The sequence below is a fragment of the Primulina huaijiensis genome, chromosome 17, assembly GCF_012295235.1.
Source record: "Primulina huaijiensis isolate GDHJ02 chromosome 17, ASM1229523v2, whole genome shotgun sequence".
Lineage (NCBI taxonomy): Eukaryota > Viridiplantae > Streptophyta > Magnoliopsida > Lamiales > Gesneriaceae > Primulina > Primulina huaijiensis.
Window position 1 is genome coordinate 4,422,469 of NC_133322.1, and position 12,497 is coordinate 4,434,965.

The 12,497-nt window shown below is 32.2% G+C and overlaps 1 protein-coding gene across 2 annotated transcripts; it reads right to left on the reverse strand.

The window, feature by feature from the left end:
• Positions 1-5,093: 5,093 nt before the first annotated feature.
• Positions 5,094-10,551, reverse strand: LOC140962919 (uncharacterized). 2 transcript variants are annotated; one of them, XM_073422015.1, is made up of 5 exons: positions 10,021-10,551; positions 7,815-7,927; positions 6,929-7,279; positions 5,962-6,679; positions 5,094-5,463 (listed from the first exon to the last, which is right to left on the reverse strand). In XM_073422015.1, the coding sequence occupies exons 1-5, from the start codon at positions 10,322-10,324 to the stop codon at positions 5,414-5,416; spliced, it is 1,536 nt and encodes a 511-aa protein (XP_073278116.1). In that variant the 5' UTR covers positions 10,325-10,551; the 3' UTR covers positions 5,094-5,413. The 2 variants fall into 2 exon arrangements, with proteins under 2 accessions (XP_073278116.1, XP_073278115.1); XM_073422014.1 differs by having other exon boundaries at positions 5,094-5,534; positions 10,021-10,550.
• Between the last annotated feature and the right edge of the window lie 1,946 nt (positions 10,552-12,497).

The following is a 12,497-nucleotide window of genomic DNA, read 5'->3' on the forward strand; positions in this document are numbered from 1 at the left end:
TGTTTTATTGACATTTTTTTTAAAAAAAAAAAAGAACAAAACAAATCGAATATATGTTTGTAAAGTTAGTGTTTTTCATTGTGTCCACTTCGGATATCAGCTGACGTCTGATTCAGAATCCCACTTAAAATTTACAGATCTTTTAGTTGGTTCTCTCTCAACATGATCCTACGTTATTACTAATTGATGAAATTTATTCGTACATATATTATTAGTTGTATTTATCGTGTAATATACGACAAAATTATGGAGTACATAATAGAACATATAAAATATTACAACAACTCAAACGTCACAGTTTGATCTCTTACCTAACAGGACAGTTATTACATCTCAACAAAAAAAATATAAATTTTCTTCGACCATTGATTAAATATAGAGATTAAATTATCTTTTCCTTCTTTGGATTAAATTCTCGTATATTATCATTTATATCATGATTCTTGGGAACTTATTCCACTCAATCTTATGAAAAATAAAGAAAACTCAAGATTCAAGGGTCTGTTTCTGGCTAAGTATATATTGATCACGTTTGAAAAATAATGGAACTAGGAATACGAATGGAGATGGAACTGATCGAGTGAGCAAAGCATCGCAAAATCCCAAGTTCTTTGAGCATTTTAGGCCCACTTTCCTCTCTTTAAACATTTATAAATACATTCATTCATATTCCATCCACACCTCAAAATCACCAAGGATGTATATATATGTTGATGCTAGAATAATTTTTACCCAAATTATAAACTCTTTATTTCAAAATCATCAAGGATGTATATATGTTGATGCTATATGATTAGACGATTTTACGGAAAACATTTCTTTTTCTTTGGCTTCTTTTATCTTACATCGGAAGAACTTCTCGCGTAAAAAAGTATTTGGGTTGTGGTGAACCAAGTGTTCTTTGGCTTCTTTTATTTGGTAAGAAGCATAAGACTAAACATCCTTGTTGAAACATCTAAATACTTGTTCTTTCTTAAATAGATTTTTATAGGAGGTTTAGGATTCATTATTTGTGAATCAATTTGTCCAATCGACATTTGGGATTATGGAAGTTCGGATTATTCCATTCAGCATCCTTTCTTATCTGATTGTGAAAAATCGAATATTTAAAAAAAAAACTTGAAAATTGGTGAAAATTCTCAATTTACATTTCAAGAGTTCAATTGTTTTGGTGATATTTTTTTGTTTTCGAGTCGAGAGAATGGATTGTTATAATTGAGTCTCGAATCTAAAACTTTGTCCCAACCTCGATACCCTGGTGTTATATGGACTACGAGTCATTGACTTTGGTAAGATTTATATGAACTGTTTTTTTACGACAAATCCATTTTTTTCCTGCCCTTTTCCCCTCTCTTGGATATATATGTCCTGGTGGGGATATTGCTCGGCCTTTATTCTATTAGGATATCAGTAAAGCCATCGACATGATATTCGCCCAATATAATTAGGCAGTGCCACTTTGGATTTACCAACTTGGTCTCCATCGTGGCTTCTACTCGGTCTCGATCATGATTTCAAGGAGTCATGGCTCGGCCTCGGTCTCCCTCACTCCATTTTTCGTCACATATCGATCACATATTAATTTTATCGTTGCTCGTCTCGTTTGATAAGAAATTGAAATATATGAATAACATAACTATTTTTGAGTCCAAAGATTATAGAACTCGACTCAAATGGTACCTAAAACAAGGACCAAATTGTCCCACATAAATATTTTGGCACCTCATGTGTGTGGAGATATATTTGATTATCAATCAAATCTCAAAGAGAAAAAAATGTCGGCAATTAACGGTGGTAGGTGGTGGGTTATCGTTGAAAGGTGAATAAGATGAGAATTGATGCATTCAGAAAAGATAAATTCGCCTATTATAAAATATGAATATGAATAGACATCTAATTCCTTCATTTCTTTCATCTCAATCTCAAGTATTCTTCTATTATCTTATAAACATTCATCTTTAAGTGTTTAGTTCTATAATATTTTTGAGATATTTGTTCTCGTGTATTAAGATAGTGTGTATTCTATTTTGAAATACAGTGACTGGTTGTAGCCTACAAAATGTTATTGTGGAATATTTTCATCTTACTCGTGGTTTTTGCCATAAAATTTTTTATGGATTTTCCACTTAAATCTCAATGTTCAATTTATACTTTATTTTCGTATTATTATCTCAAGATGTACATGGGACCAACAAGTGGTATCAGAGTCTTTGTTTAAATTTTTTATAAATTTTGAATGCTCTGTAATTGTAGTCTTGATTGATCTTCCACATCAAAAAAGATTTTTGAGATTTTTTATTACGACGAGATTATTTGTTCAATCTACTAAATTGTTGTAGACATAACGGCGGGTAGGTACGAGATAACAAAGTTCAATCAGAGAAATTTTATGCTGTGGAAAATAAATAAACAATCAGTTTTAAGAAAGCAGAATTGTTTGACGGCTATTGGAGATAGACCGAAGGAAATGACGGATGTTGGAAAGTGGAATGAGATAAATGATAATGTTGTTGCAGACGAAGTAATATCAAATATCTATGAGATAAAAAAAATAAACAAACAAACAAACAAAAGATATCTAGAATACTCTGACAAAAATGTAAGAGGTCAAGTCATTATACAACAAAATTTTCCTAAAGACGAAGGGCTTATACTGATCTTATAAGCATTTCCTTTTGAAGTGCTCAGTTCTATAATAGTTTTAAGGTATTTGTTTTCCTATATTAAGAGAGTGTGTGTTCTCTTTAGTTGTTCAATTTTATATTTTATTTTCATATTATTATGTCAAGGTGAGCCATCTGAGACCAACACCTTGTACTTTTTTCTCGCGACAGCATAAGATCGATCATATTCCTTATATTTTGTTGTTTTTGTGTGAATTCTCCTAAAATTCAGTAATATATAATGATAAATCAAGTGGTTTTAACTAACATGACAAATTCAACCATATAATTTGATGTGTATGTCTCATATTAAACAGTCTCACGGATTTTTATTTGTGACATCAGTTGACTCGGTCCATACTTAAAGTAAAAAGTAATACTTATGACATAAAAAATAGTTTTTTTCATGGGTCGGGTTGTGTAAAAAAACTTTTCACAAATTTTTTGTTTGATTTGATTGTCTCATTATTCACAAAAGATCCCACATCATGAGGTCACAACATCCATCCATTTCCCATATCTCTTAATTGGAGTATAATTTTTCCTACTTGCTAAGAATTAATTCGATTTCATGTCATAAAAATTCAAGAGACTCGTATACTCTGGTGCTGAAAACATAAGAAGAAGATCGCGATAACTCTCGAATATAGTCTAATATCATTATATTTGCATAAGTATATAACTTCAAATTTGAGTGTTTTTAAAATCGAGATTCTTATCTGTTCAAAAAAAAAATTAAAAATTATCTAAATTAGATTTATAAAGTAATAAATTGAGCTGACGCTGGTGACATGATTGGAAATAGTTTTGGATAATGGCGAGAGCACTTGCAAATGGTTAATCCGCATGGAAGTCACTTGAACCCCCGACCATTATTAATGCAACAACGATTCTACACATAACTTTTTTGTTTATATTGGAAATTTTGTTTTCTCGAATCATATTGTCCCTAATTAGTTAATTAACCATTCTTTAAAGTGCTTTTGTCTTATTGCTACTACCCAAAGTCAGCAATAATTATTCTGAACGGGGAGAAAATTTAACGATTTGAGTTGTATAATCACCATATATCAGTTATAATTTTTGATAAAAACTAAAACGTTCGATCTTATCGTCGGTGTAATTACACCCTTGAGGACACACAAAATAAAAGATAAAGTGATTGTCAAAAAATTGATAGATGAAAGTATAAATTTGTATGTAATAATTTAATGCTCTACGGCCAAAATTAAAGTGATGAAAAATATGACTGAAAAACATATACAACAGAACAAAATTATCAATAGCCTATATTGCTTAATATATAACTAGTGTATTGTGTATGTGTTGTGTGTTTGTGCAGTCTTTTTTGTAATCTATTTGATTTATATTTAAATATATATAATATCATAATTTAAAAATTAATGAGAGGTAATATTGCAATTTCAAGTGATGTAAAAAGAAAAGAAAGTAAGAAAACAAAAAAAAAATTCAAACCAAGACATCAAATTTGTCTTTATTATCCAGATTCTTAATAATAATAATAATAATAATAGATATAAATATAAGAGAAAATTATAATTTTAATCTTGAATATTTTCTTCATTGAGATTTTTGTCATTTATATTGTTAAATTTTAGTTTTAATTTGTTACTTTAGTGTTTGTCATATCAACACTCTCACGAGAAATGAGATAAAGTTGTTCAAAATTGAAATATGTATAACTAAAAAGTTATCAAATGAATTATAAATATAATTGAAATGAGCGAAAAAGATTTAACAACATTGATTAAATTCACAAATAAATAAATACACAGAATCAAAAATGCAATTTTCCCTAAATGTAAATATAGATATCAGAAATTTTGATACAAAACTCCTTATAAATTTGCGAAACTTTGAAAAAGAAAAGTCAATAATTATTTTTCCAAAATATTTACACACACTACTTTAGTATTATATGTTTTTTTTTAAAAGGAAAAGATAGTAGATAAATAAATAAAAGAAGTCAAATTAAATATGACAAAAATAAAAAGACTCGAGGGATTAAATATATCGACAGTGCTTCGCTATTTTCCAGAAAAAAAAAATTCCCATTAATTTTATTGATAATGAATTTTCAGTCAATATCGTTGGATCAGTTAAAAACATCTATTTATATTTCTATAAAAACGAGTCAACAAACTCAAATAAAGATTTGATTATTCGCTCAGGAACACTTTACTACTAAATTCAAATCTAATGAATCAAGCTCGAATTCAAAGCTGAAATCTGAGATAAACTGGAGCTTATACCTTTTGAGCTTCGAAACGACCACAAGAATTCGAGCTCAAGATCAAGTACAGAAACATTGACTATTATTCAGCTCGATTTGGTTAATTTTCCCCCGTATCGGGATCGTGTATTATAAAATTCAGGATTATCAAAAGAAACAGTAAACCATTTAGGACAGAAAAATTATGGGTTGAAGGCTTGTCGAGGATTAGGAACAAAAGGATGGCGTTTTGCATTTGCTTACATTTATGTAGAATAAGTATGATGCACAACTCAGGGAATGCATGTCATTTTATGGCCTGTCACCTCTGTGACTTTGACCTTAATGCACTTGCCCTCTTTTAACTTTTGAACAACTATTTACAACCATAAGACAACATGTATGCACTCACTCAAAGGTAAGGCGTGCACTTTTCGCATCGGCCTCACCAGCAAAATTCCTGCAGTTTGATCTGTTCGTCTGAAGAGAGCGAAGAACAGACGCGCTTTTTGAAGTTTTAGGACAGTATGACCCGGGCGGAATGATGTGTTTCCACATCTCCAGTTGCTACAAAAACAATCCAAGAGATATAAAAAGTGGCAGGACCAGTATATTCGGGGAGAAGACACCTGCAGAAGCTGCAAAGAAATCGCAAATACATTATCAAAATTACAAACCAACAAGGCTTTCAAGTAACCACGGGGTAATTCTTGTTAAGCATGATGTTACATCTATATCTGGATCTTGAATTCCACTGGATTATTCATTTTATTTTATTAAACTTTGTTTAAACAATTTTAAAAACACTAAGATTGATTTTGTTTGAATTAAATTCTATGGATATTTGCTTTTTCCTTCTCATGTTCATCCTTGACATATAAGACGCGTGAGCATGGCTTGCAGTGTTGTCCACTTAAAATACTTTCTTATTTTACAAGAGAGATAAAAACACAAACCTATGTGAAGACCACTGATCCGGATCCATGATTTGACCCCTATCTCGTGCAACATTCTTGCACACATTTAGACATGCTCAGACAACTCTAGAGAGAAGTATATACTCACATGGCGATGGTGAGGGTGAAAACAAAGGCATTGCATTCGGCTGCCTGCCGTGAAATTCATCCTTTGATGGGGGCTGGCTATGAGCAGAACCTACATTTGGCAACGGACTACTTGCTGAAACAGGATTCGAATTGGGTGTCAAGGGATCTTCTTGCTTAGGTTGTGGTGAAGCAGCATGTGGTGCATGAGCTGGTGGTGTGGAAGGTGCTGTACCAGAATGCTTATTGTGCTTCCAAGGAAACCAATTCCTATAGCGAAAATGACAAGCAGGAGGTTCTGCTGCTTTTTTCTTTCCTGGTGCTGGTGCAGACACAGGAGCAGATGTAGGCGACCTTTTCCCAATTACATATCCACCGTTCCTCGGGGATAGTGAAGGAGCAATAGCAGGAATAAGAGTGGCCCCATGCCGGTGGTGGGGGTGGCGGTGCGGGAATCGTGACAGAGGAGACGGTGAAAGTGAAGGTGACGGTGATGGACTACTTCCATCACTTCCGAGGGAGTGCTGCAATATTGATGAAAGTTGTATTTGCTTAACCCGGCCAAAAACAGTGTTATTCAGGCCAAGATTTTTCGAATGCGAACCAGTGATTGTCTGAGCCAACTGCTTTAACCTTGAGTTTGAGGGATTAATACCCACAGCCAAGAGAACTTGTGACTGAACAGTTGTTGGGGGAGCCACTGTGGAACCCTTAAGATTAGTCAGCCTAATATACAAGTTCTGCATTTCAGAAAACAAGGCAAATGAGATTTTTAGCAGCCAAGACTCTTCGATAAATATTACAGGTTCTGAACCGAAGTGTAGGAGATATGAAATAAATCGTTCGCAAAGTGAGATACTATTTATGTATAATTAATATAATTATAATAACAAAGTAATACGCTATTTATGTATAATTAATATAATTATAATAACAATTTAACTGGAAACCGGAAACCAGAAAGAGGCAAAGGAGTGATATCCACGGACCTCATATGGAGACAGATGTAAGCCCTTGTTCAGTTGGCTGGTAAGTTCATCGAAATTCGTTAGTAATTGATTTATGGAGAAGTTCAAGGTAAAGTTGAATAGAATCTGAATGTTTTGCATAAGAAAAGCCTTCTGCTCGGGACTAACAGTGATCCCTCCTCGGAATTTGAGCACATTAAAAGAAGAAGGATCCCCGAATAAAGATTCGGTAAAATGAAGAGATGATTGGCGTGTAATTAGATATACAAAAGAGGCTCTTATTAAACTTTGGAAAGTCACATCGGATTCAACTGAAAACACGACTTTAGTTATGTTTGATCCAGCTAATGATTCTAAAGATATTACTTCTACCTGCATGCAAAAAGAAAATGAATCAAGGATTAAATAGTTCAAAAGAACAAAATCAAGGCACGTCAGAAGAAAGATTTACACAGCACAATGTAAGCATGGGTGGTAGGTTTTATACGAACTAGTTTGAGTTCAAAATGGAACCAGTAGTTTTGAACTCTTCCTGAAGTCTGAACATTTTTTATTCACAAGATAGATAGTTAAGATTACCATACAAGAATCCAGCTCGCTTTTTTTTTATTGACCTTTACTTTTCTCTTAACTACTCAACCCAAACAGTTGTCAGATAACAATTAAAAGCAGCACAACTTTTATTCTGACTTAAAATACAATTAACGCCGAAAGAATTTGGACAACTGTGACACATGTAGCACAGAAAATGGATATTGAAGTTTGAGATACTTGTCTAGACACTTTGATAAGTCTAGTAACAATGATATGCCATCTAAACTGGTAGGAATACATAGGAACATTAAAACAAGAAGAAAGTAGTAACAAAGTTATGAAACAAAAAATAAAGTAAGAACCATGAGTGTACTTTAGTGGTGGTGAAGCTCATCTCTTCAAAAATATCATCCTCGAGTTGTGAGATATGGTCTTCGAGAAAAGGAGCTGGCTTATTTAGAACAAAACTCGCCACTATATCATGACCTGGAGAACATTAAAGAAATGTTATTATTTTTTTCCCAAGAAACAAAATTCACTAATATACTTAAAATTGGAAGTGGAAACTTAAGATATCCTTTCAACCAATATTACGAAAACACTGATAAATCAAATTTGCTGTCTAAACTCGACATAAACAGATTACAAAATCATTGAATTAGGCTAATACAGGTTGTCGTTCAATTGATAAATCATATCGAGCAAGCTCATTCTATTGGTTATCAACAAGCAAAGAACATGTCCATGATATAGCATCAGATATCACGTGAACTTCCAGGCCTTTGAACTTTATGACGATCCCAGTCAAGTTGAGCTTATTCTTTTCAACTTCTTTACATCCTGTCTAGCTCGAATTCTACGTTTTTCTTATTGCTCTCAAAATGGAAGAGAGATCCATTCCTAAAGATTGAGAGTCCTCAAGTAAATGCAGCATAGGCCTCAGCGTAAGACTTCTATACTTCCAAAGGTGAAATTACCATCTGATTCTCTAATAATGAAATAAAACCAGTAATCAAAGCCTTCCTCAGAAATAAAAGTTAAACTGAATTTAAAGAACAGAACCGTGAGAAAAAATCAGGACCTCAGAATATTGGGGGAAAGACACTACATGGAAAAAAATAGAAGAATAGCAGATTTTAGAGGCATGCGTGTCAGATGGATCTTAAGTAGATTTACCCATATCTCTCAATCTTATGTATTTGCAGATTGATGAAAAGGACAATTGAACTTCTTCATTGATCCCTATGTATTGTAACTCTATTCACGAGTGATCCTTTGCTATTAGTTAAAACATATATTGTCCCTCGCAAAAACATTAAAAACTAAAAGAAAGATTAGCTCAAAATTGAATTAACCCATAGAAGTTTCGAGTTCTTACTTTTGAACTATGCTCCCAGTATTCTCACTCACCACTATTACTATATGATAAGTTTCAAACTTCGACTGTTCATAACGCTTGTAAGTTGACCTTATCGATCTCTATCTAATTTGAAGAATAATGGCACTTAAAATGACATCAACGATATATATACTGATGTGCTACAAATTGAAGACTGAAAAAGTTATCTCACTAGGAGCATTTGTGAACTAAAAAGACACTTTTTTGTACAAATCTTTAGTCAGTCAGTCAATCGCAAATCCATGCTATGTTGCTTGAGAGAACTAGTAGTATGGTGTGAGATAACTTAGTCCTTTAGAAAACTATTCAGAAATTTTGATAGCAGGAAAACAAAATAAGTGGAACACCAGAATTCACTTCATAATTTTAAGAGGAAAAAAAAAATCTTTGTCTGTGATAAAAGGTCTCAAAGTCTTGATAGAAGGCGGAGATTGATATTTCATTTCTTCCAGATCCATTCCTCAAATGAAATGCTTTAATCCTAACACAAACTAAAATAAATTCAACTATGCTTCCATGCCGTAAACAATAACCCATCAATATCAAAATGTTCCAACTTGGTAACCAAAAATTTATTCACAAAATCAAATTACAAAGACAACAAATTTCACTTTCTAGTATGCATTAATAAAAGCACCTTTTTTAAGAAATAATATTCTACTTGGAGAATGACCAATCAAAGGAAGATAAAAATCTCAACATGAGTAAGGCTATCTTAGATCACATATTATCCGTTAACAGATAAAATTCAATCCAAGGTAGATTTTTTTCACAGTTAGGGTGAGGTCAGTTTGCCATTGCAATCCAGTGATTCTGCATCACTAGGCCTCATTAAAAATAAATCAAACAAAATTCTTGAAAAGAGATTATCAGCAAAACATCAAAAAGAAGAAGAAATTTAAATCCGTAGAAAAAATCCAAATGCGCCGATTAAAAAAGAAAATTGCACGTACTAACCAATCAAACTAAGCATCTGAATTCAAAAAAAAAGTAGTAGGATAAAACCCAATAAAACCCAGATGCCGAAGCCACAAATGAAATTGAGCAAGACTATAAAAAATACATCCAGATCTACACGCACAACATAATGACGATGACCCCAATTCAATAAACCAAACAGAGGGATTCAAGATTCGAGATTCAAAAAACAAAAACAATATAATGTACAAAACCCACAAACCTCCATAGTCTAGATCCAGATCTTTCTGATCCCCAAAATGGAAAAACGGCAGCCAAAAAACAGCAGACAACAGCACAGCAACACCAAGCACCAAAACAAAAACGCATCTACAAGACACCAACTTTATAACCCTACTGCATAACAAACAGCACCAATTACAGTCCCCTGCACCAGGGTTCGGACCCTGAGCCACAAGTTCTGAACTTGGCAAATTTCGCTCGTCCTCCGGCTTCCCCATTGCAGTAATTTCATCTATGGGCTGCTTTGGTCTTTTCAACTCGTGGGCTTTCCTTCTAGGCGCCATTACTGGTGCAGTTTGGTGAAAGATCGTCCATGGCAGCCTACCCTTTTCCCCTTCACTTCCTTTTTTGGTTGTAGAAAGAGAAAATGAGATGTTTTGTGAGTGGTTAAGGAGTGGAAGAATAGAATAATATTTTCTTTTAGGGTTCGAAGTTGGAGGAGGGAAGATTGTGGAGTTAACTTCCCCTTCCCCACAGCAGATCACCTGTATTTTTCCGTGAGATCAGTCAAGTTTTTGTGTTTTGTTTTAGGATAATATTTACATTTCATTTACATTATTATTATTACTAAAAAGTAAAAGTTGTCTCTAAACAAAATTTTGCATTAAATGATATTAAGTTGTCACCATCCACCTCCCTTGACTATTTGATTCATTTCATCTCATTTAAAAAAAATTGAAAACATTTTTTTATTAGAATTGCATCCACTCCATAGTAAAATCTTGAGAAACTTGCAAATGATTTTAGTTTTCTATGACAAAATTCGATTTTAGTTTGTATCTTTCGATTTTTAGTTTTTTTTTACTGTTGTATTGATCTGACATTACATCTGATTTTGGCCTTCTATATATTGACAATTTCAATTTCTAGTTTTGTATCTTTAAATTTTTTATAATTTTAATATTTTTCCGAGGGCTTTGTCGATATGAAACTGCATCAATAGCAATGTCATGTGGACAAATAAAATAAAATAACTAAAAAAATCAAAGACAGCGAACTAAAATTGAAATTTAATAATATAATTATCAAGATCACGAATATAAATGACCAAACTTATGTTCTTCGCTGAATTTGTACGTACTTTTGTCTTAGGTCGTTTGATGAATCGATCTGATTCCGTTCCAACTCAGTTGAGTTAAAGATTTTTTTTAAGGTTATGCATTTTGATGAACTCAAATTCAGACGTTATTGTTCATGAACTCACGAGCGGGTCATGAAACTCGACAATAAATTTTAAAATTATTTATATCAAATAACATATAATAAATCCATATAAAACTTATATGCATGTCATGAGTTGCAAATGATTTTAGTTTTCTATGAAAAAATTCGATTTTAGTTTGTATCATTTAATTTTTGGTAATTTAGCTTCTTTTTACAGTTGTATTGATATGACATTACAACTGAGTTTGACCTTCTATATATTGTCAATTCAACTTTTAGTTTTGTATTTAAATTTTTTATAATTTTAATAGTTTTTCGAGGGCTTTGTTGATATGAAACTGCATGATAACAATGCCATGTGGACAAATGAAATAAAATAACCAAAAAAATTCAAAAACAACGAACTAAAATTGAAATTTAATAATATAAATTACCAAGATCACGAATATAAAATGACCAAACTTACATTCTACGCTGAATTTGTACATACTTTGTCTTAGGCCGTTTGATGAGTCGATATAACTCCGTTCCAACTCAATTGAGTTAAATATTTTTTAAGGTTATGTATTTTGATGAACTAAAATTCAGGCGTTGTTGTTCGTAAACTGATGAACGGGGTCATAAAACTCGACAATAATTTTTAAAATTATTTATATCAAATAACATATAATAAATCCATATAAAACTTATAAGCATGTCACGAGTTGCCAATGATTTTAGTTTTCTGTGACAAAATTCGATTTTAGTTTGTATCTTTCACTTTTTGGTAATTTAGTTTTTTTTTTACAGTTGTATTGATGTGACATTACAACTGAGTTTGGCCTTCTATATATTGTCAATTTAACTTTTAGTTTTGTATCTTTAATGCATAATGACAATGCCACGTGGACAAATGAAATAAAATAACCAAAAAAATCAAAAACAACGAACTAAAATTGAAATTTAATAATATAAATTACCAAGATCGTGAATATAAGTGACCAAATTTACGTTCTTCGTTGAATTTGTACATACTTTTGTCTTAGGCCGTTTGATGAGTCGATCCGACTCCGTTCCAACTCAATTGAGTTAAAGATTTTTTCAAGGTTATGCATTTTGATGAACTTAAATTCAGGCGTTGTTGTTTGTGAACTCATGAACGGGGTCATAAAACTTGACAATAATTTTTAAAATTATTTATATCAAATAACATATAATAAATCCACATAAAACTTATAATCATGTCATGAGTTGAAGTCCGTGAATCAAACACTTCATCTGAGAGTAAGAACATGTTTATGAGCAAATTTTATA